This window comes from Rhipicephalus sanguineus, chromosome 6 (assembly GCF_013339695.2).
Source record: "Rhipicephalus sanguineus isolate Rsan-2018 chromosome 6, BIME_Rsan_1.4, whole genome shotgun sequence".
NCBI classification, from domain to species: Eukaryota; Metazoa; Arthropoda; class Arachnida; order Ixodida; family Ixodidae; genus Rhipicephalus; species Rhipicephalus sanguineus.
In genome coordinates this window covers 55,140,473-55,165,268 of record NC_051181.1, presented here as the reverse complement: position 1 = coordinate 55,165,268, position 24,796 = coordinate 55,140,473, and the positions used below count along the sequence as shown (strand labels likewise).

The 24,796-nt window shown below is 44.6% G+C and overlaps 1 protein-coding gene across 1 annotated transcript in view; it reads left to right on the top strand.

Annotated features, from left to right (window-relative positions):
* Positions 1-20,521, top strand: part of LOC119395797 (NADH dehydrogenase [ubiquinone] 1 alpha subcomplex assembly factor 4) — a 34,160-nt gene extending 13,639 nt beyond the window's left edge. Inside the window, exon 3 of the mRNA XM_037662807.2 lies at positions 19,381-20,521. Within this exon, the coding sequence (XP_037518735.1) occupies positions 19,381-19,785 (405 nt within the window). The 3' untranslated portion in view covers positions 19,786-20,521. The remainder of the gene's footprint in view (positions 1-19,380) is intronic.
* Positions 20,522-24,796: the final 4,275 nt, after the last annotated feature.

Sequence of the window (24,796 nt, the reverse complement as noted above, 5' to 3'; positions counted from 1 at the left end):
AGGATCGAATCCCAGCCGTGGCGACCACATTTTCGAAGGAGGAAATGCTTGAGGCCTGTGTGCTTAGATTTAGGTGCACGTTGAATAACCAACCCCAGGTGGTTGAAATTTCCAGAGCCCTCCACTACGCCATCTCTCATAATCATATCGTGGTTTCAGGACATTAAAGCCAAACAATTATGATTATTATATGATCAAATAGGGTTTTTTGAGACCGTATCGAATAACAGCACGAACGAATGGAATTATACATGGCATGCTTTTTGAATAATTCTCAAATATGCGAGCAGTTCTTAGAATGAATGTAGATTGACGTTCACGTTCTTGTATTGATAACTTTATCTATTTAGTTATTTATGATACCTCGAAGGTCCCGCAATGGGACATTACATGAGGGATAATCGCAGAAAGAATTGTGGGTCAGGCTAGGTGGCGTGTCTCGAAGGATAGTCTTCAGTGGCAGCTTTGAAAGGAGCAAAGTCGGTGATGAGGCCGATGTCAGAGGGAAGGATATTGCATTCTCGTGCTGTGTTCTGAAAATGGACAGAGGAATTCAACCAGAATTATTTAAACCAGTTAATTAAGATCACTGACCATGCACTTCGTCCAGATGGTTAGCTAGCAAAACTGAAACATGTGGCCCCTGTGTTTATCACTCATTTAATCCCGACGGTTCATTAAAGTCTTTCTCAATTGAGTAATGCGGCTTGCTCAATTTCTGTGGCACGTATGGGCTAGGAGTAATTTGTTTTAATTTAGGAAGCCCGCCCTTAGGCATGAATGAAAGAAGGGTAAATTTAAATGCTCGTTTTTCTTTGCTAAACAGATTAATTAGACCTAACAGACAAAAAAGCCAAGGTAAAGTATAGAGGATTGTATAGGTAGTAATTATGATGTAAATTGTAAAGAAAGTAAGCTGGACGAAAAGATAACTTGCCGCCGGCAGGGACCAAACCTGCGACCTTCGAATAATGCATCTGATGCTTTACCACTGAGTTACGGTGGCGGTCAACCTCCCGTCCACTTGGTCAGCTGCCAGCTTGTAAAAAGATCACGTGCTTCGTGATGCCAGCAGGCTGAAAAAAGGGTGTTTCACACTCGCCATTGTGGCTACTAGCGACGCTGACCAACACTCCTAGGTTTACATGCACATATATACCCCATTAAGTGGACGGGAGGATGACCACCGCTGTAGCTCAGGGGTATAGCATCGGACGCGTTATTCGACGGTCACAGGTTCCGTCCCTGCTGGCGGCAAGTTATCTTTTCGTCAACTTTACTTTCTTCATATTTTACATCATAATTACTACATATAACATCTCCTATACTTTCCTTGGCTTTATTGTCTGTTAGATCTAATTAATGCCCTTAGGCATAGTAATTAATGGTGTCAAAAATACACATGCAAATTTGCTTCATGTGTAAAGTGTAACAAGGAACGGTGGTAGGGTCCATGGATCCAGCGGTCGAGGTCAGGTGGTTGGCCAGGCCTGAGGCCTCTTGCACGGAGGTGGTGAGACGGCCTGCCTGTAGGCCTGAGCAAGTCCATAACAAGTGTGTGGCAGTCACATCGCGTATTGGGGTGTCACAAAATGGGCGTGATGTACCATTTGAACCACGGTAATGTTGTGCCCAGAGTGTGGTCACAGATGGGGTAAACACACATAGGATGTACAAATTTTGGTTTTGTCTAGCCATATCGCTGTTAAAGGGACACTGAAGGCAAATGACAATTTATGTCAGAGTGAAAGCTCAATGTATGACAACTTCTAAAAAGCCAATATTATCAACAGCAGTGCCCTACTTACCGAGAAATTAAGCTAAATGTATCACACGATGAGTGCCACGAGTGGGACATTTTCGAAGTGATCCCAATGACGTGTGAGAGTCTGCCTACAATAAATCACTAGTAATCAACTAGCAGCAATAAAAAAAGAACCTTCCGTGCATCAAAAGACGTAATCAAATACTTTTCGTTTCCGTTTGATTCCTGGAAAAAAGAACCTTTGTGGCGTTGCCATGAGGAACGGCGCGCGTGGTTCAAAGGTTCAGTTTTCGCCGAACTGCGCTTCGCCCGGCGCCCTGATTTGCTCACGCGGTCGCGTCTAAGTGGTAGTTTCGGGATCGCGTACTGCCGCGGCGTACAGCCCAGCGTCGCGAGCCAATGTCTCGTCAAGTTCTCTGTCCACATCTATTGCGGCGATTGCGGAAAGCTTCGATGGCTTCGATGGCTTCGATGGCCATTGTTGCTGCTGTGGGTCTTGCTACTTTTGCTCTGCTGCTACTAGTGTCGGCGGCCGCGCAGTAAAGGCGGGCAACGTTGGGCATGCCAGCAGTGACGTATGAAAGTCTGATTTCAGGCGGGTGATTTGAAATGTGCTAACGCGATGCGGACCACTAAAACGTGATATTATTTCGAAATAAGTACTTCCTTGGCATAAAAGTAGCACTACGAGGTTTCTGGACCACTATATTAACAATCAACGTCGACTTCATATTTGCCTTTAGTGTCCCTTTAAAGAAGGTCAATATGTATTGGAGTGGGCACATTGTATAGCTACACATCATTTGTATGCCTATGGCGGGAGGAATGCGCTAAAATGACAATTTGTTTACCTTTGGGCATTGAATGAACGAAACTAAAAAAATGAAAAAATTCAAGCACTTTCTCGGCAGGAGATGAGTCAGGTAGGACACAGGTAGAACATCTGGAGGGAATAAGTAGACCCTCTGTATCCATAAAATTGCTCAGAAAGTGCGAATGATCATTGCATAGTTGATAAAAACTGTCTGTTGCAAATTAAAATTCTTAAAAAGGGCTAGAAATTTGTCCATGTACCTTAGCACTTTCATTATATTGTGAGGCAACATTTAGAGCCCTCAAGTCTCTTCTTTATTCTCTCCCCACATGAAACCCACAACCAAAACCCATGAGTTTGTACAGATGAGAAGATGAAGCACATAAATAATTTTACCGCTAATTTTCTCTGCACGCTTGAGTGGCCAGCCCAGCCCAGCCGTGACTTATGCGGTAAAGGGACGCCGAACAAATGACTTGAGACGTGAAACGTGAGCTATTTCAGAAGCACGGTAATGAGGATCCAAAGAAACCTCGACGAGAGTGACACGACAGTTCACTGGGGATGTTTGTTCACGAACAATGTAAAGGCCAAGGAAGTGTGATTAAAATACGGCATGTTGTTGGGCCAGTCGGTTCATGGTTTCAAAAAGGTTTTAAACTGTGCGAAGAAGACACGACAAAAACAGGAACACATGCACACACACAAGTGCAGTGTGTATGTGTGTTCTTTATCCCCAGTACTTGTGTGTATATGTGTACTTTATCCCCAGTACGAAAGGTGACGTCAGGATGAGAGCTGTCATAACGTTGCTTGCGGTGTTGTTGACTTGCCTCTGCGTTGAGGTGAGCATGTTGTTGACATTCATCAAGCCTGGAGACGAACTGTTCTAATGTAGTTGCAGAGGTTTTCGTTGATACATTGAAGAGGCGTCGATGGTGATTGTCGGCGAATGACTGTAGATGTGGTAGAATGGTAAATATCCAGTAGTTCGTTGATAGCGGTGTTGTGAGCAAATGTCACAAATTGTAAAATGGTGTCCCAGTTGTCGTGGTTTGGTCTGATGTACAGTACAGTCCACTCTTGGAGGGAACACGCGAGCGTGTGGCCGCTGGCCCGCGTGGCTCAAACTGGCGGAAAGATTTGTAAACACGGCAGCCGCGCATAAAGGCTTAAGGGTGGCGCTTGCTGCTGTTCGTCTGCTACTTTCCGCCCCTGTGCTTAACGAGCGCTGGATAGCGCGTCTGTTTTTCTGCGGTGCGATTCACTCTGCCGCCACTCTGCCTGAGTCTTGTCGGGTAATCAGCAAGCAGAAAAAATGGTGCGGCTTGTTTGTTGCTGTGGTTTCTCGCCATTTTTGATGCGATGCGATTCCCGGTCACAGCGGCCGAATTTTGACTAAGGGTGAAATACAAAGAAAAGCGGTGTGCTTATATTTAGAAGCACATTAAGGGTATCCTTGTGGTTGATATTAGTTCGAAGTCTCCCAATACGGCGTGACACCTAATCATGTTCGGGTTTTGGCTTATAATACCCTGGCAAGTATTAGTCTTAACTCGCGTGGGTTTTTGATCGTTGAAGCAACATCCGCAGAAACTTCCTATTTTGGATATGCGATAACATGCACTTTTATGAAAATTATTGCGCTCCACCAACATGTGTGTGCAGTGAAATATGGTGTGCATAGAAGGACACATTGGAGTGAATGAGGAGAAAATTTATTCATTATATTATTGTGACGGTGTATGAACCAGGCCAGATCCAGCCTCGCACCATTAGAAGAATGCAAAGCTGATGTATTGTAACACAACTGTGCTCAGTAAAACGCAAAATAGAACGCACATCCGTGCAAGGAAAATAGGACCAAGCGGAAAATAGGACGAGGCACTGAAAAAAATTGCAGTGGTAATGCCTATGATTACACTGGTAATCCCCAAAAAGCACTGTTTTTTTTATACCCCGGGAATTCGGTTTCTTCATTTTGGAGGGTCTAGTGAAATGTGTGGTTGACCCTGTGGTTTTCATACTTAATTGAACCTAATTTACTTTGTGTTCAAATAGTGTGCCCTAGACTGTTCAGTATTGGGTGACGTCACCTCCAGCGTTGAGTACAGCCTTCGTCCTTGCAGTCAGAGACCTGTACAGTGCTTCTGTGAAGGACAAATCGCACTCCCGCTCTTTGTTTGCAGCAGGCCAGAGGCCATCCGCAGATCTTCCTTGGAGACTTAGGCGGTAAAGAGATGTCTTCGTCCTGCTCCACACATTTTCAATTATGTTCAAATCCAGGTAATGTGGGGGCCACATGGGCACAGTCACTCCATGCTGCACTAGTAGGTGGTCCACCTTTTTTGCAGTGTGAACCGGTGAGTGGTCGTGCTGGAAAATGCAGCCATGCTGTGGGGAGATGCAACTGGGGATGTGCGGAAAGCCGACTGTGTCCAGAATATTGCAGTATTTGTCCGCTGTGAGGGCCCCTTGTATGCGTACAAGAGGTCCCAGGCCGTCCTGGGTGATGCAGCCCCAAACACTTACCACAGTCCGTCTGCTTGCTGCTATACTGGCTGAACAAACTCGGGCCTGAACCTACAATAGTAAGAAACCTGCACGGAAAAAGTTGTAGAAGGCTGTATAGTGCAGCACTCTTGTTTTGCAATGTCAATCATGTTATAATGGAAGGGACTACAAGATGCAAAAGCAATCTTAAGATTATTGATACGAAATCAAGGGTTTGATTCTCGGCCGCAGAGGCCTTCAGATTTCTGGTGTAGGTATGTTTTCCAACCCCCGTAAAATGGGACTATAGGCGTATGATAAGGAGCATAGAAATGCTAAAGGAATTCTGATCGCGGCTCTTGGGTACATTCTTTTCTTCGATATCGGCGGGTTAAAACTCAAATTTGCAGTGCGCTTTCCTATGACAATAGTAGCAAGGTCAGGAAACTGGAGAGGACATAAGAGAATCCATTCAAACATACCAGGCATGAGCCCTCTGGTCCAATTTTGTAGTGAAGGTGCACTCGTCACTGAAGGAAACTCGGCTCCAATGGCCAGCTGACCATGCTTTGTGCTGCTGGGCAAACGACAGGTGCTTCGACTTGTTGACATTCGTCAGTATTGCACTGCCAGTCTGCCATTTAGTCCTGCTTTGGCCAGCCGTCATTTCACAGTTGTTTTTGAAGCGGTCAACTGAAAATACTGGTGTATTTCTTTAACTGAAGCTCGTGGGTTGTCAGCTACAAATGCAACAATATTCATATCTTCCTCCTGAGTTGTCACTCGTGGCCTTTGTTTTCTAGGGGCGTCCCTGATTCTATTTTCATCCCTGAAAACCTGGATAATTTTATTAACTGTCTTAGGCGGCCTGTTCACCATGGCAGCGACAGCGTGCCGACTGTATTCTTTCGTGTAGAGCTCGACTATGCGGAGCCTTTCGTCCTCGGGTACCCGTCCATGCTGCACCTGAGAGCTAGCACCATTGCAAATCCAGTCAGCGAAGAAATAAGCCCCCAACTGTGGAATTCTGTGAAAGTGATGATGCCGGTCACTTGCGTAACCTAGTGTCAGTGCTCACTTAAAAGTTAGTCATAAGCCTTCCACATGCTGCTCGCACCAGCCGGCCGCTTTTCATAATAGACAAGGAAATTGATGCCCGATGCAGCGAGCATAGCAAGCTTGTCCTTCCAGCCATAAAAATGTAGAATATCGCTAGCCCGCCCCGAGCACTGAGGCATAGAAGCAGCACACAACGCCTGGCACAAACCGCCCTTGTGATTCTACGCACATGCTCCGCGTTTCCAAATCTCACCAGCAATTAGCGCTCCGTGGACCACCACCTGTGCACTCACATGTTTCCTCTAACGGTGGACCATACTGTACATTCATGTCAGTTAGTGTGCAATGAAATCGCTCTGACAAGCATTTGTTTGAGGGTAGTAGGCCGATGTCATCTTACGAACCGTGCCACAAATTCTCAGTGCTTCTTTGAGCATTGCGGACAGAAAACTCTTACCGTGAGCACTCAACACTATGTGAGGTGCACCATGACGCAGCACAATGGCTTCCAAAAGGAAGGCAGCAATTTCTGATTCAGAACTAGTGCATAGAGGAGCAGTTTCTGCGAACCGTGTGAAGTGATCCGACAGCTGTCATGATCCATTGATGACCTGCTGGCATTATGTGAAGAGGTCCAACTAGGTCTATTCCGATGATGGCAAGAGGTATCTCGGGACACAATATGTGCTGTAACATGCCAGCTCTAGGTGAAGTTAGTCATTCTGGCATTGACAAAGTGCGCAAGAAGTGACATACTTGGCCACTAAGGTAGAAAGGCCAGGACAGACAAAACGGCTCCTAACACAGTTGTATGTTTTGTGGAAATTCAAGTGGCCAGCAGATGGGTTGTCATGCAAAGCTTCGAGAACTTGCACATGCAGCGAACGTGGAACCGAACGAAACCCAATGATGCCTATCGGTATTGTAAGGATGGCAGTGCAAGACATTGTTTTCTAGTATGAACTGCCTTAGCTGGCAACGTAATGTGGCATTAGGTGTAGAAGTTACACATAGGCATTCGATTATGCGGTTGCAGTATGGGTCATCACGTTGACACGAGGCGAACTAAGCGCAGTGATTGGCAGACAGCGACTCTGCAGCTGCGAGTGGTGATAACATGAGTGAAGATCAGTCATGGGCACGTTACCAGTGAAAAGTAACAGTGTTACAGTTACAGTTACCTAAGCCAAAAAAGTAACTCTGTTACAGTTACAGTTACAGAGTTTCCAAAAGTAACCTGTTACAGTTACAGTTACTCTGAAAAAGTAAAGTCGTTACTTTTCCGTTACTGTATAGAATATGTAATAGATCACAAACCAAATGATAGGATTTATTTAATGAAAAAATACGACGGCATGCGCGGGTAGTCAAAATTGCACGTTGTAAAACCATAGACGAAGGAAACCAAAAAGATGGCCCAACACCAGCCTTCTTTGTGTAAGCCTCATTTTGTTGCATCAATTTATTTGTTCATGCACCGCTGGTGAAAATGGACTTTATTTGCAAATAATAAACGTCCTTGGACACTAGAAGTGGAAAGCATAGTTGATGCACTGGAACGACTGCATCATCCTAGGACGTTTATAGTGATACCCAGAAGCGCATTCGAAAAAGAGCGGGGAGTGCGTCACGAGTCAAGACAACGCCCATTGTGTCTATTGCCTACGTTCAAGGTGTATCAGACCCTGGTCGGGGGGCTCTGCGTCCGCTGAGCGCAAGCTCTCCTTAGAACAAGTGTTCGTGAAAATTACAAGCGCAATGCGGGGATCGCGACGCGACTTAACATCGGCGAAACGGGCAGGAAAGAATCGACAAACGGGATATTGCTAAAGCAACTGATGCAACGCGTTCTAAAACGGGGCTTGTTGGACACTGTTGGACAAGTGGACATAGCTTTGACGTAAACAGTGCGATGACGCTGGCTCGCGAACGAAGTTGAGTGGGGAGAAAAAACTCCAAAGATGTTTTAAAAATGATTCGCTAGTTCACGGTATTTCTGACTCTCAACCGTTTTGCGCTCTGCTGCTTTCTAGCCGCCTATCAAACACGATTAGCTCGGAGCTTCGGACCAAGGAGACTAAACTTGGCGTCCTAATGATTCACCGGTACACCAAGAGCAGAGCTAACAGCTCAAGTGACCAAAAGAATATATATGTCGAAAAAAAAAACGGACCTGAACTTAGCGCGACCTCCCCTTCTAAACTGCGAGGGGAGCGGTGCTGTGGAAAGGTGAAAGGTGGAGAGGATATGGGAAAGTAACTGTAACGCTATTTCCTGTTACAGTTACTGCGTAAAAAAGTAACAGTGTTACAGTTACAAGTTCCTCTAACTTAAAAGTAACTAGTTACAGTTACAAGTTACTGAAAAAAGTAACTAGTTACCGGTAACGCGTTACTAGTAACTAGTTACTGCCCAAGACTGGTGAAGATGAAGCTTCATGATCATATGAAGATTAATGAAGGTGCGTGCACAAAGAAAGAGGGAGAGGGCAGCGAGAGTGAGGGTCGGCATCTTGATGTCTTTTGCCAGACTTGTACACAATGTCAGAAGTGTACTCTTGGGAACGAAGTATCCAGAGACCGAGGCGTCCAGACAAATTTTTCAGTGAGGACAACCAGCATGAAGCGCGATGGTCAGTAATTACAGTAAAGTGGCATCTATAAAGATATGGCCGAAACTTTTGTATGGCCCAAACTACAGCGAGACATTTCTGCTCTGTTTTCGAGTAGTTCTGCTCCGCAGGTGTTAGTGCGTGACTGGCATGCGCAAAAATTCTCTCTCGTAAAGTGTTAATGCATTTTAGATTTAAAAGACAGCACGGATACCATGGCCTTTTGCATCTGTGTGCAGAAATGTACGTGTGTTCTTGTCGAAATGATAAAGGACCTCTGACACCAATATTGAAACCTCGAGACGTTGTGTTGTTTGACTTTCCTGTATATGTGGGCAGTTCTGACCGATTATTAGTGGTGAACCTTGCCTTTAAGATATTTTGATTTAGTTTCAAAGTAAGTGTGAGTGCTCATCTAAGTTGGCAGCACCTTGTGACATCGCCACTGGTATGACGTAGGCCGAGGTCCCATGTGACGTTCCACGGGTAAAGCAAGTATTGTCGACGTCAGAAAATTTGTGGGCTGTGCACAATACCATGACTGGCACCCGGCGAGGACTATTCTTCGTCACCCCTCTCGCTGTGTTGTCGGGCTGCTCTCAACGTAGTTCTTCTGCCTGCTTCGGCCAGGAATGCTTTCATTGTTTTCCTGGGGGAGTGGGGGGGCAGCACTCGCATTGTTTTATTCTGTACCACGTGCGAGGCCCCACTTTGAACAATGCACTTTCAACGACATCAAAGCTTGAATGCAGGTGGGAGGACCTCGTGAGGCGTCAATGCCTTTAGTCCTCTCTCTCCGAAGTGTAACTTTTTGCACTTGAATAAAATCAATTCAATTCAATTCACATGATCATGGGTGCTCCCCCGCTGCGGGGCTCTAGTTTCTTATGTTTTTTCGGTGGCCGTTTTGAACTAATGCAAAATTGTTCCCCATTAACGACGCTAGCAATAATCGTATGTTGCATTAGAGCATTTATGATCCAATTTCGAGATTACCAGACACAAAGCTACAAATTACAGTAAAAAAGTCGAAAACAAAACTTTCGCTGTCAGGGTTCCTTTAAGGCATGTTCGAGGGCTTGGAAAGCACACTAGTAGTCATCGGTCCAAGTGAAGGTTGTGCTCAACGTCAGCAACTTGTGTAATGGCCATGCAATGGTAGCAAAGTGGCTGATGAAGGGACGGAAGTAAGGCCAAGGAAACTTCTGATTTTTTTGGGCGAGGGAAGTGAATGACAGCAGCAGTCTGTCCAAGTCTGGCTGAACACCATCTTTACTGACAAGGTGGCCCAACATTGATGCTTTTACTGGCAAAGTGGCACTTATTTGTGTTGAGCTGAGGTCCAGCATTCAAAATGCATGTTAAAACTTCGTCAAAACACTCGAGGTGCTCATGAAGAGTGGAAGAAAAGATAACAATGTCATTCAGGTAACACAAGCGGGTTTTCTACTTGAAGCCATGTAAAACAGTGTCTATTATGTTTTGGAATGTTGCAGGAGCATTGCATAATCTGAAGGGCATTACGTTGAACTCATAAAGCCCGTCCAGTGTTGCAAAGGCTGTTTCGACATAAACTTAGCTTCCAATCCTCACGAGTTGAAGCTAAACTAAAGCAGAGGATTTCAAGGAAAGCACTCACAGATATGCCACTCATTATCAGTCTGACTACACCCACTGCAAAGCAAAGGCCTCTCCCATGTTTGTCCAATTAACGCGATGCTGTGCTTGCTGCGGCGACATTGTCCCCGCAGCCTTCTTATTGTCTTTAAATAACAGAGAGCTGAGCTAGTTGGCACGTATTCTTGCTAAAAGACTGGGCGTGCAAACACGGCCATAGTTGTGGTGTTGGTGTTTGTGGTGTCTTGACTTGAGTTCTCTCTTGTGTCCGTGTTTGCACACCCAGTCTTTTAGCGTGAATTCTTAATGTCATCTGCCCACCTAACTTGCCTCCTCTCATAATCTTGCCTCCTCTTGGAATCCAGTCTATTGCTCTTAATAACGAGCACTTATCTTGCCTTCTCGGTACATGCCTACCTATGCACATTTCTTCTTGATTTTGACTAAGATCTCTGTGCTCTTCTTGTCCCTTAAGGTTAGACTTATAATAGCCACTGGTCAAGGCTACTTCATTGTTGTCTTCAGTGACACAGAGTTCAACACTTTTCATGAAATCATCACGTGGTATGCTGTAAGTCTTTGACGTCTATGGTAAACACATTATACCCCTGTCACATGGACCGCCATGCCCGCGGTTAAGCTAACTACGGTTATGGCTAACCATGGTTACAGGTACCTACACAATAGACGTAACCCAGTTCTCCTAACCATGGTTATCGCAAACCAAGCTAGGCAAGCATGGTATACCCTCACAAACCGAGAAGCTGGGAAGATGGCGGACAAGCTGCAAATGCACCAGCCGTGTACCAGTGCATCTGGGCAGCTACTGTTTGTTTGAGGTATTGATGGAATGCGACTCCAGTCTGCAAACAATAGTCGAGCAAAACTTGTGGAAAGCAAGGTTCGTTGCGGAACAGCCAACAATGAAGGTTATCCTGTCCTTGGCGGGGATATTGTTCGTGTCTAGCTGCCTCATAGAAATGCAAACACTGAATACGGTCATGGCAGCAACAAAGTAAGCTTACTGCAGTGGAGGGCCAAAATCATCGGTATAACTTGGTCGTAAAGGGGAAGAATGACCTAGCCCTACAAACCAGTTCTGAAACTTGACTGTCTCTGGAATCATGGAGGGGCCGAATGATCTGAAGAGCTGCTTCGGTACAAATTGATAAATGGGGTTTTTTTGTGATGAACTTGGAATAAATTGAAAATCTGTAGCTAGAATTCATCGGTTTGGGAAATTCTCGTCAAACCGCCCAGTTCTTTATTTTCAAGACTATTTGAGAAACAAGCACATCTGGAAAGCTAAAAGGGACTAACATTTTTATGCAGAATGATTACTCTTTGGAAACCCTAAGAAAAAGAAAACAGCTATGGCAAACTACGTAACATGATAAAAGGGGAAAGAAAGTGCCACTCGTAAACGATACACATTGTATTGGAAAACTGCTTTACATATAGGATGATGCATTTTCCACACGTGTTCCAGTAGTAGTTGCTGGCAGCAAGGCATTCGAATCATAGCGATCACAGAAACCTGGCAGAGTTTTGCGTGTCCTTTCTTTGAATGCCAGGAGCATTGTAAATAAAATAATCCTGAAATTTTGTTGCTTACATGGTGCCCTCCCTTTGTGGTCTTGGCCGAGACCTAGTTAATTGCAAACATTTGTGATAGTGAAATTATTTCGCCTGGTTTTTGAATTTATCGACGCGATCGTGGTTCACGTGGTGGGGGAATTGCAGTGATTGCTAAGGCTGGTGTAACTGCTGATATTATTGAACAGATCAAAGCTCATGAGAGCCTGCTTTTAAACATTGCAACAAATGAGTTGTCCTATGTATTCTGTACAGTTTACAGGGCACCTGATGCCGATGTGTCTTTTTTTTCTGAGATTGTGTGATCATTTGTTTAAGGTTTGCGAACGTAATATCACAATAACGGGGGTCTTTAACTTGCCATCCATTGAATGGGATCATTTGGCAGTTGGTGAATGTGCAAATACGGACACTAGTGTTGATGTAAAGCTAGCTTTGAATGTTGAACAAATTCTATGTCAATTTACTATGGAGCAAGCACTTCTGGACCTGTTTTTTGTTACTGAAGCTTTTACTAAATGTACTGATGCTGTTGAGCCGGATATTTCAGATCATATATTGTTGTTTTTCTCCTGGGCATATCCCAGGGATGCAAGATGCAGTCGGTCTAGTGCGTCAAATCGTAGAGGTTTCTAACAAAGTGATGGTATCTTAATTATTGATTATTTAGAAGAAACACTAGTTGCTGATACTCATTGTAAAAATGTTCATGACCGATGGTTTCACCTTAAACAAGTAGTGTCATTTTGTATTGAAAGCTTTGCATCTGTCGGAAGGGTGACTAAAATTTGCAAAAATCTGTGGATTACTTGAGAAATCATCCGCTAAAATGAATGTGAGAGAAACAACATATTTGCAAGAATGCTTTCATGGAACTGAGGAATGAACTGGCATCTAAAGTGGTACAAGCAGAGCATCATTACTTCAATTATTCACTCCCCGAATTTCTTAGAACTGATCCGATAAATTATTGGCGTTACTTCGGAAAGGCAAGTGAGTGTCCAAGAAATTTCAGCAAATGATCAGCTTATCGAAAACGCAGCTGATATAGCTCGTGTATTTAATGTGGATTTTCACAGTGTTTTTTTTTTCACCTAACAACAGGTTTAGCATGCACAAAGAATTTTCCATGACAGATGTACCAGTGATAATAAGCTAGGGGGTTTTATCTGTGCTTGGTAAACTGAACGAGAAGAAAAGTGTGGGTACAGATGGCATCCTTACTGAGTTTCTGAAACGCTTTGCAGCGCAGATTGCAGACTACTTGGAAAATATTTTTCGGGTTTCTTTAACCACTGGCGAGCATCCTGATGACTGCAAGATAGGCACATTATGCAGATTTTTAAAAAAAGGTAACAAGCTTAAAATAACAATTTATAGGCCAGTATCGATAACATCTTTTTGTCCGAAACTTACAGAACACGCAGTGATTCCACTCCTGCGCCATCCTGATAAAGTCAACGTAAATTGTGCCAAACTGCGCCGTAGTCTCGGGTTTGACGGTGCCTATCACCGGCAATCGTGCATCAAAACATGAGCATCTGGATCTTCGGGTCATCGAAGTCGCAGCCACAGACCAAGGATTATTCCACAGACAAAACAGTGCTTGCACGTGTTTTACGCTTAGGCCACAATGCTGTGCAAGGTGTCGACGCAGCTTTTGTTGTGCAAGTCGGCTTGATGGCAAAACGCACTCTCTGCAGTGGCTCGTGACTTCTAGGCAAATCGGTGGCGACCAAGTGATGGTCGCCACCGATTGACGGCGATTCATCGGCTGACATTGTCTGTTCCATAAACGCTGCTGGTAGCTCATTTGAAGTGCCATACGGCATTTAATTGAGGCAATATTCAATAATCAATCAAAAGGATCAATACAGTCGACTGCGCAAAATAAGAGGCTGGCCTTCACCTTCGGAGGACATATAAGGAACCGTGTGGATTTTAGCATTGAGGTATGGGTGTGAGCAATGGGGCGCAAACAAAGGGGTCGCTTGGCCGCCCCCCTTCCTCTTTTTTTCAAGACAAAATCCTGCCGATGCCCATGCATTCAGGCACCGTTCTGTGTTGGGGCGTTTGTATGTCACTTCTGCTCATTTCAAGAGCAACATTTCAATAACATCAACATTTCTGTCAGGAGCCCTGTACTTTGATGTCCACATAGTTATCCTTAGAGTGTTCTCTTATAATGTACAATTTTATTGATCTAATATTCTGTTTATTTGAATGCGTTGGAAAAAAATAGCTGTGGAGGTTGTTTCACATTTTTGCATAGGTAATCGAGTGAAATAATGAGTGCTCTGGAGAGCATTTTCTCCATGAAATTTGCAACGAATTGAGATATTTATGTAGTTCACCACAAGAGTTCACACTAAGTATTCATACGTCTGAATGTAAATGCAGCTTGCTTCTTCAATGTACTCTAGAATGGCTTCAATGTACTCTAGAATGTGAAGTTCCAGGGTGCTCGACGCTGCTCCCAGATGCAATATTACTGGCTCCAGTGTGCTCTAATATCCAATTTTTTGCTGCTCCGAAGTGCTCCAAAATGAAAACCTTGCTGCTTCAGAAATTGCTCCACATCAGAAGTGCCTGGTCGCATCACTGAACACGTCATAGCTGGTTATATAAGGTCTTTTGTCTAACAATAAACTTTGATCTCCTTACCAACACCGATTTACCAAGGGAAGATCCACTACGACTCAACTACGCACCACTGTACACGGCTTTCTAATGTCATTGGACCACTCGGGGCAAATAGATGCATTTTTTATAGACTTTAGCAAGACGTTTGACAAGGTGTTGCATACAAAACTAATACTACATAAGCTGAAATTGCTACTTAGTGAAATGGGCTAAAGCATACTTGCACAATAGAAAACAGTTTGCTGTAGTAGATGATTGTGAGTCTGATATGCTCCTTGTTTCTTTTGCTGTGCCTCCGGGCAGTGTACTCGGGCCCCTGCTTTTTCTAGTTGAACTTTTGTTAGATTCAGCGTGTGTAATAGTTTTTACTGATGACTGTGGTATATAAAATAGATATTTTGTTTTAGAGGACTAATTGTCGAAAGTTGAGCAGTGGTGTTGAACTTGGCACATGGAAATTAATGTGCCAAAAACAGTCTTACTAACAGTTCCACATAAATTACAGGCTGGTTCTTATTCCTATATTTTTTGTAACCAAGAAATAGCACAGGTTCCTAGCTATAAGTATTTAGGAGTTACACTAACCCCTAGCTTCTTATAATCAGGTCATATTCTGGATATATGTGTGTCAGCATTTAATAAGTTGTGTTTCCTTAGAAGGAAACTAAATAAGTTTTCAATAAAGCTAGAGATACTAGCGTACAATACCTACATAAGGTCCAAATTAGTGTATGCTTCTGTAATTTGGGATCTGTAAACTATGCAGGATATATATAAACTTGATATCTTGCAAAACAAGGCTATCAGATTACTTTTTGATATATGTAAAAGGTGTGACTCCCCTGCTAAACTTATGCAAGAACACGAGATTCCAACATTACAGATGCATCGAAAATATGCCCGGATAATGTTCTTGCTCAAAATATTAAAAAGCAAATTTGACATGTCCATACTTTCATATGTGAAACCCTTAGACACCAGGAAGACCCGACACAATCATTGCTACACTCCGAAACCGATATTTGCTAAAATTCATGCATTTCAACACAGCTTTCTTGCGCAGATAATTTCCAACTAGAATGCTCTTCCTAAATCCATTTTTGAGAAGGCTCATTTTCAAATGGCACTGGAAAAATTGTTGTTTAATTGTTCTTTTTATTTGCTCGTTATCTAGTACGTATTATATGTGTAGTAATGGAACCCTGGTCGATTGTTAATGGCGTTATTCATTTGTAATCCCAATTTTTTTACTAATTGTTTTGATTATTTGCTCCTGCTTGGGCCTGATAAATAAATATGTAGTCGAAGGTGGAGCGGTTCTTTCGAATTTTCTCTCTGAATGCGCCATCACGGAGGTGTACAAGTGTTCTTTTATACCACAAAACTTGCCAAGGGTGTGCTCAAACTTCTTGCTGACCACATGATCAGCACATGATTTTGTCAGCTTGCTAAGCTGAGCTAACTGAGTCTGTGTAGCAATGGCAAACTGCGTTCGCGTTAACTGCAGTTGATCCTGGAAACCTCGGTTCAGCATAACCGCAGTTAACCCTTTGAGGGTCGAATTTTTTCGCGAAATCCAGTCCAAAAATGTGTAATTTTTTTATTGCTGAAATAAATTCTTCAGACGATTCTATTTAAGAAAAAAATTGTCTAAAATTTTTTTTCGTGACCGTAAAGTGACAAAAAAATCAGTTTTGTTGCTACATACATATGGTTTATTCGTAGTAAAATCAAGCAGAATCCTAAAAAAAAAGAAGCTTCACAGTTTTTTATGAATAAAAATTATGCATTGTATTAAACATAGCTCACAAACATACAAAAATAAGCGTACCAGACTACGTTTCCGGTTAAAAACGCTCGTGCTCAAACACTAAAAACTTTTCAGCATGTGATAGTCTTTGAAGCATGGCTCCCCGCGCACGCGTTTCAGATGTCGCTCCTTGATCGTCATCGGAGTCTGAACTCGTCAAAACTCCTCGTCTGACGAACTGAAATCCAATGAATCAGATTCTGATCGGCAATTGGGGAATAGTCCGCATCGGAAGAATCGCTGCTCGACTCACCGGCAGCAGCGCAAGCGACGCGCGCTTCCATAGCGTGAGCGAACTGCGTTAGTGAGCGCACGGAAGAAAACTCTATGGTTCTGCGCCCGTCCGGAAAGCAAAACGAGTGAAAAAGCTACAGTAATACTTCGTCTTATCGCCAACAAGACGTAGTGAGTTTTTCCGAGAACCCAAAACAGGAAACGCAATCACGGCGGCGTCGTTTGTGTAATTTAGCGCCGCGCGGAAACAGATGTAATCGCGCGCCGGGGTGCAATAAATGAGAGAGTAACAAGCGGTCACCCTTTGAGAGATTAGAAACCAAACAGCCATCCGCTCTGCGGGCGCAAGAAGCGAAAACCACCCGAAGGACGAAACCAAAACGAGCCGGACCGCGTGCGCGCGTTCTGATGCGAGACTACAAGCCGCCGCGCCTCTTTGGAAAGAAAACAAAAAAAAAGACGGAGAGACATTGGCGCATTAAAAAAATTACACGAATTCCCGAAGCGTGGCAGCACATTCCAAGCAAGAGAAAAGGGAGAAGGCGCGCGTTTGAAACCAAACCGCGCCGCGGGCGCTCTCGGTTGCGCAAGCGATAGCCGGCGCGCGGCGCGCCATTTTGCGAAGCATAAAAAAGCAACAACGGAGAGACATCGGCGCATGAAAAAAATTCCACGTATTCCCGAAGCGTGGCAGCACATGCCAAGCAAGAGAAATCATCGAAAAGGCGCGCACTTTAAACCAGCTGCACCGCGAACGCGCTCGGGTGGGCAAGCGATAGGCGGCGCGCCGTTTTGGGAAGCGAAAAAAAAAATACAACGGAGAGACATCGGCGCATGAAAAAAATTCCACATATTCCCGAAGTGTTGAAGCACAGGCCAAACAAGAGAAATGATCGAAAAAGGCGCGCGTTTTAAAAATAAACGCTATGCCGTACATGTACGACGAAAACCCTTTGGTACCAGGAAGCTTCTGCCGTACATGTACGGCGAAAACCCTGAAGGGGTTAAAGCTGTCTGTGTGACAGGAGCATTACAACCACCAGGATGAGAAATAACAAGGCGTCCGTTGAATCTTGTACCAAAATGCATCTGTAACTTTTAATGATTTCAAATGTTTTTGTAAGTAAGCCAACACATAATGCAACCAACCTTTTTGTGATAATTGCTTGGAACCAAATGAGAAACCTATGGCCAAGTGCTGTGTTCATTTAACAAGTGAAGTCCGTATTGTCGCAGAGACAAGTTGTGTTGTCTAAATCAAGGAAGCAAATTAGTAAGCTGCCTAGGATCCTTAGTCAGCAACTGAGATATATTGGGTAAGAGGTAGGTACCCAGCAACTAGTGCTCTGCCACATTAGCTGTGTGAACCCTACAGCTTCACTTGATTGCCTAACCCAATGTGGATTCCCAGAAAGAATACTTCAATACCAAAGACTATTAGAAATTTTGGATATTCACACGTCCATACAAATTACCTGTTTTGCATTTGTTGCTATGAAGGGTGGAGGCTTGGGCTAGTTGGTATGTCATGACGACAGTGCTCACGTCACCTTGTGTGTCACCTTGTCCTAGTCCTCAGTTCATGCTGTAGCATTCATCATGTTGCTATGGATTTTCAAACTCCGTAGCTGCACCGCATTTTATGCTGTGCTTGAGTGCGTAGTTCCTTGGCCCTCGTTCTGTAACAGTAAGAGCTCTTAATGAAAACCAGCAGATCATCAAGCCAAGGAAGATATAGGGGAAGTTAATTTTACTGTTTTAAGTGTATTTCAGTAATTGTGATATAGATGTGAAGAAAGTAAAGTGGAAGAAAAAACAACTTGCCGCCGGTAAGTTGTCTTTTCGCTCACTTTACCTGTTTTTTGGCATGTAAACCGCTTGTTGGCTGTTCTACATACCAAGTATAAGGGTTGTCGTTAGTGGCTACTTCGCACCGGATTGGCTACTTTATGACCCCATCTGGCAACAAAAATTTCAGGTTGGCTCCATAGCTACTTTCAAAATTTTTGAAGCATTTAGTAGCCATATTTAAAATACATTGTTTCCAAGCTTTTCTGTGCTGTCAGCTGATGCACGTGCATGTCTTCCCCCCCTTCAGCAGGCTGTTCCACATGGTGAATATCTCGAACTACGTGCAACTTTCGTTATTTCTAAAAAATGGGTGTGCCATAAATTGGCACACACTACAACTTTCTAATATAAACACTTGCCCTCAAGTCAATAATTAAAAAAATAATTAACGAGTTCTTGTTAATTAGTGGCAACAGTGTCATTTTAACTGCGGCAATGTTTTGCCGCCTTGGCATAAGATTTCATGTGCGAAAACGGCAAGAGGCTTACTGTCATAGGATTTTTAATTAAAATCTGTATTGTCTAAAAAAACACCCTGTATATATATATATATATATATATATATATATATATATATATATATATATATATATATATATATCCCCGTTAATGTTAAAATTGTTCTAATGTATCTTCGCTGCTATTTTAAGTCATTGTTGTGCTCTGTGTTTGTGCCGGTTACTTTGTACTGGTACTTTTTTTATTTTTGTTTTCGCGTTATGCCTTGCTGTTTATATTGTATTATTTGTGTGTCCCCACTCCCCTCTGTGATGCCCTCGGGCCCTGAGGGTACAATAAATAAATATAGAGCTTCTCCTCAGGCGAATAGCCAGGCTAACATCTCCAGCAGTTAATTAAAGAATCTCTCTCCCTCTCTCTTCGCTTAGGCGCAAGAAAGTGCACCACCCAGGTCAGACCGGCCGCTGCCACAGAGCCGAGCTGTGCCGCTGGAACAGAAGTACGGCTACTTTGAACCAGCTGTGGTGCCACGAGGTCGGCTGACGCTGCGTCAGGCAACGCAGATGCTGGCCGATGTGAAGATGGAGCCGGGCACATTCACGCCCGAGGCAGTGGCCGCGCAGTACAGCCTCGACGAAAGGGATGTGCGCAACGTGTTGCGCTACTTCAGCGTCTTCCGTGTGCACTCGATTCAGTCGGTCACGCAAGACCTTACCAGCATCGATGACATGAAAGCCGCGTTACTCTCTTTTAGGCAAGACTCAAAGGACACAGACCAGAAAGAAAAGGCAGATGGTGCACAGGACGATAGAACACTTGACCCTAAGAAGTGATGTAGAATGCAGTGTGTGTGTGTGTGTGTGTGTGTGTGTGTGTGTGTGTGTGTGTGTGTGAATGACTTGGCAAGGAGAGCAGAACATGTGGAATGCGAACAGTGCAACAGCTGTTGAAGCAGTACATATGGAGTGCTCACTGATCATTCTTCAGGCAACGGTTATAAGTAGATGAACCTTTTCGTGCAATGAGGAATGTAAGAATGCTCCTAAGCTGGAAAGTGAGTTGAGGGCCGCGGCTTTGCACACTGACGGTTTGGGTTGTAGGTACAGCTAGAAATTGCCAACTATTTTATCCCCCACTCTATTTGATGACAGTAAGCCTGGTAGTGCGATAAAGGATGCTTGCACCCACTCGTTTCAAGGATATGCCCGTAATTAGCAGGCATGTCTGGCAAAACATCTGCGAGAACGCTAGACCAAGTTCCCTGGCCGAAATAATGGTTGGTGCATTTAGTGCTGTTACACTGTCAGTGCAGAGGAAGTATACCTTTAAGTGCATAAAATAAATAGAAGGAGCAGTTTTTTTTTTAATCCTCCAAAACCCGAATATTGGTGTGTTAGTTTAAAGGCGAACACCTTCTACAGTGCTCTGTCTGGCTGTCTTAAAATAGAGTGACTCTCCAGCAGATTTTAGTTTTTTTTTAGTTTTAATAAAAACTGGCCCAACGTTTCGAGGCCAATTCGGCCTCTTCTTCCGAGGGTCCCGCCCTCTGAAGGCGGATGCCGTTTTTAAGCGGTTGTGTCCGTTCCACCGTCGTGGTCTTTGTTTCCTTATCCACTGATTTTGAAGCCTTGAACCTACATCACCAGGAATCCTGCGATACCGCTCGACCATCATGGGACACCACCCGCGGCAATGAACGTGCGTTTCTGCGGTCGCTGTCGGCGTATGCTGTTGTGCGCTGTATTTAGGTGCTCATAGCAGCATTACCAAGACACGGGAGCCGTTGAACGCAAATCTCTTCCGCCTGCCAAAGGTCGTGCAGAATCAGTGCGACCGCACGAAGACACGCGAAGCGGCGCAATGTCCTATCACGCACGCCCCTGTCGACACCGACCGCGCCGATGTCCGAGCGTGCGGTGCCCGGTGCCCACTTCATGTCACGTGATTGCGCACCGCTTCGAGGGCAGCACTACACAGAGAAAGTGCAGCTCTGTCCTCGTCCTCTAAGCGGTGCGCAATAACGTAGCAATGAATCGGTGATTCCACTCGTGCGCCAAAATGGATTTACTGCGCCATCCCGATAAAACTGACGTAATTTAAATTGCGCCAGAGCCTCGGGTTTAACGGTGTCTGCCACAGGCAATCGCTCTGCCGGCGCGTCAAAATATGTGCAGTTTGATATTAAGGCCACCAAACCACGGACCGAAGATTATTCCGCAGACTTAACAGCGCTGGCCCGTGCGTCCCGATTAAGCCATGCACGGTGCCGACGTAGCTTCTGTTGGGCAAGTGGACGGCAAAACGCGCTCTCCGCAGAGCCAATCGGTGAAGATCAAGTGTGTTGGTGATTCATCGGCTCCAGTCGTCTGTTCGAGAAACGCTGCTGGTAGCTCAAGTGGAGCATGACATGTAGGTAACGCGTGCCGCAAAAATGTCTGTCACTTCTGCTTCTGGACATAGCGGAACGAAATCTGTGGACCCTAGCTCAAGGGAAAACTTTGAAGTTTTCCTAGTTTTACGTCCATATAAGAGCACGCTAACGGTGGGAACGCGCTAACTATTCTGAAATACTTTCTGCATGAGTCTTCATCCAGAAGAGCTTTTTCGTAGTCGCGTTCACGGTTTAGTGGTTATGGGGCTCGACTGCTTACGCGCAGGTTGCGGGATCGAATCCCGGCCTTGGCGGCCGCATTTCGCTGGCGGCGAAATGCTAGAGGCCCGTGTGCTTAGATTTAGGTGCACGTTAAGGATCCCCAGGAGGTCGAAATTTGCTGCGCCCTCCACTACGACGTCCCTCATAATAATGTCGTGGTTTTGGGGCGTAGAAGCCCAACAATTATTAGTTACTTTTACCAGCACATTGGGGTATGTATCTATCGCTCTTGCGGTAAGTACCCCCTAGAAGCCCCGGCGTCTTTGGACCTCGTGAGTGGGAGGGTCCAGTCCAGATATACATTTTTCGCTTGCTTTTTATTTTAATGCGGTCTCGTTATAAAAGGTTTGCCTCCTGGTCAGAGCAGCCGCTACTTCGTTTTAAATGTGAAGCTCTCAGTGGCGGGCCCATCAATGACGGCGTCGGCCCTGGCGATACGCGTCCGCCCCTTACCTTCCCGAATCAATCGCTCACCAGCGATTGATCCTGGATTGATCAGGATGACCAGCCAAGTCACAATGCTAGCGGAGTAGACGAGGTAGTTGCCGATGTCCCCATGCGTCACTTTAGGTAGAGCATTGAAGTCCGTTGACATGTCGGCGCCCGGTCGCAGCGGGTCATTCGCACCTTTGTCACGCATCGAGAGCGCGCTGAACCAATTAACTTAGCGTAATATGCCGCGCTAAGCAGCTCTCCACCGGGAGCAGGAGGCATTGCGCCCAGAAAGTCTAAAATAGTCCAAAGACACTTCGAGTCAACAAATGTGTGAATGGCGCAGAACCAAGGCCCCCCCAATATGGCCGCCACTTCGATGGAGGGACGGTCGTGACGTCACGTGCAAGGCATCTATGAACTATGTGTCCTTTCGCCTAATTATGCCCTTGTTTCGGCGCTATTACACAAAATGTCCCGCCGCGCGTTCCAACAGTGCGAATTAAGGGGGGGGGGGGGAGGGGGCTTCAAAATAACAAGGGGGAGTGTGTAGGGAAATCACTGTTTATACATACTGCGATATTTGACGCGCCAAAACTACGGTATGATTATGTGGCCGGCCTAATGGGGGACTCCGAATTAATTTCCATCATCTGCTTGTCTCTTTTAGTTAATCAATTAATCAGACAATCAATCAAATTTTATATTCACTGTGGACAATGCAGTGCATTGTCACTGCGCTGTCTGGCCCCCTGCTTTTAGGGGGTCAGACAAAAAAGCTGAGATTTTGCAGCTTGACAGCATCAGCGACGGGACGACAATTCTAAGCAAATTTATATGGAGACAATACATACTATTGCTATTACAAAAGGTAGTTATAAAATCAATATTATTCCAATGAAAAAAAAAACAATGTATGTCTAATGCACAATCGCTTTGTTGAATCCGGAGACTGTCGGTACACATCAATAGTTAAAATACATTTACATAAACAGATCTAGTAAGGTATTGTTAGTTAAAGGGCCAGTAAACAACCCCTCCGTGACGCCGTTTAAACTGTGTGAGGAAGCGATAACTGCGCACTTGTACGATGTTAACATGTTGCCACAAAAATTTTGCGAATAAATGTTGTAATCGGGAAGTTTCAGGGTATTCGCTGCGAGATTGAGCCGAGTCGGCACCTAGCGGCGAGCGGACGAAACCCCGTGGTGCGGATGGCTCCTTGCGTCGTCTGCTAGCCATACCATGTTCGCATGTGTGCGTACGTCATGCGCGTCCTCAGATTACAGCTTATTTCATTGTGCTAGAACAGTATCAAATGCTTGTACGTATGCCTACACGATATACATAAGCATTTCGCCTTACGAGACTTGTATGCACTCGGCAAGAAGCAGGCTGGGGATCATGCGGTTGGGGAATATGGCATCGGCTCTAGAAACGCCAGAGGGGAGTTACTAGTAGAGTTTGCAGAACGCAATAATTTACGCATCTTGAATACCTTCTACAGAAAACGGGCTACTCGTAAGTGGACGTGGAGGAGTCCTAATGGCGAAACTAAAAATGAAATAGACTTTATAATGCGCGGCCACCCGGGCATTGTACAGGATGTGGAAGTAGTTAGCAAGATCCGATGCAGTGACCATAGAATGGTAAGGTCTAGAATTCAACTAGACGTGAGGAAGGAACGGCACAAACTGATACGCAAGAAGCCAATTAATGAAGTAGCTCTGAGAGGGAAAGTACAGGAATTCAGAGTTTCACTTCAGAATAGGTGCGCGGCTTTAACCGAGGAAACTGACCTTAGCGTTGACACAATGAATGATAATTTGACTAGTATCATTAAGGAGTGTGCAGTGGAAGTCGCGGGTACAGTCGTTAGACAGGATACTGGTAAGCTATCCCAAGAGACGAAAAACCTCATTAAGAAACGTCAAGCTATGAAAGCCTCAAATGCAACACACAAAATAGAGCTGGCGGAGCTTTCGAAGTTAATCAATAGGCGTGAAGTAGCCGACATAAGAAAGTATAATATGGAGAGAATTGAGCATGCTCTAAAGAACGGAAGAAGCCTCAAAGCTATGAAGACAAAACTGTGCATAGGCAAAAATCAGATGTATGCATTAAGGGACAAGGAAGGCAAGGTCACAAACAATATGGATAGAATAGTTGAGGTAGCGGAAGAGTTCTACAGAGATCTGTACAGCAGCCGAGGCATTAAGGATGATAAAGTAAGAAGGAGTAATAGCGCAGAGGAATCTGAAATCCCACCAGTATTGACAGGAGAAGTAAAGAAAGCAAAGGGAATGCAAAGAGGCAAAGCAGCTGGTGAGGATCAGATAACATCAGACCTGTTGAAAGACGGTGGAGAGATTATGTTAGAGAAACTGGCCACCCTGTATACGAAGTGCCTCTCGACGGGGAGGATAGCAGAATCTTGGAAGAATGCCAACATCATCTTGATCCATAAGAAAGGGGACGTCAAGGACCTGAAAAATTACAGGCCCATAGGCCTACTGTCCGTTGTCTGCAAGCTATTTACAAAAGTAATTGCAAACAGAATTAATACGACATTAGAGTTCAATCAACCAAGGGACCAGGCAGGATTTCGTACAGGATTCTCAACAATAGACCATATTCATACTATCAATCAGGTGATAGAGAAATGCGCGGAATACAACCAACCCCTATTCATAGCCTTCATAGATTACGAGAAGGCATTTGATTCGGTGGAGACATCAGCAGGCATGCAGGCAATGCGG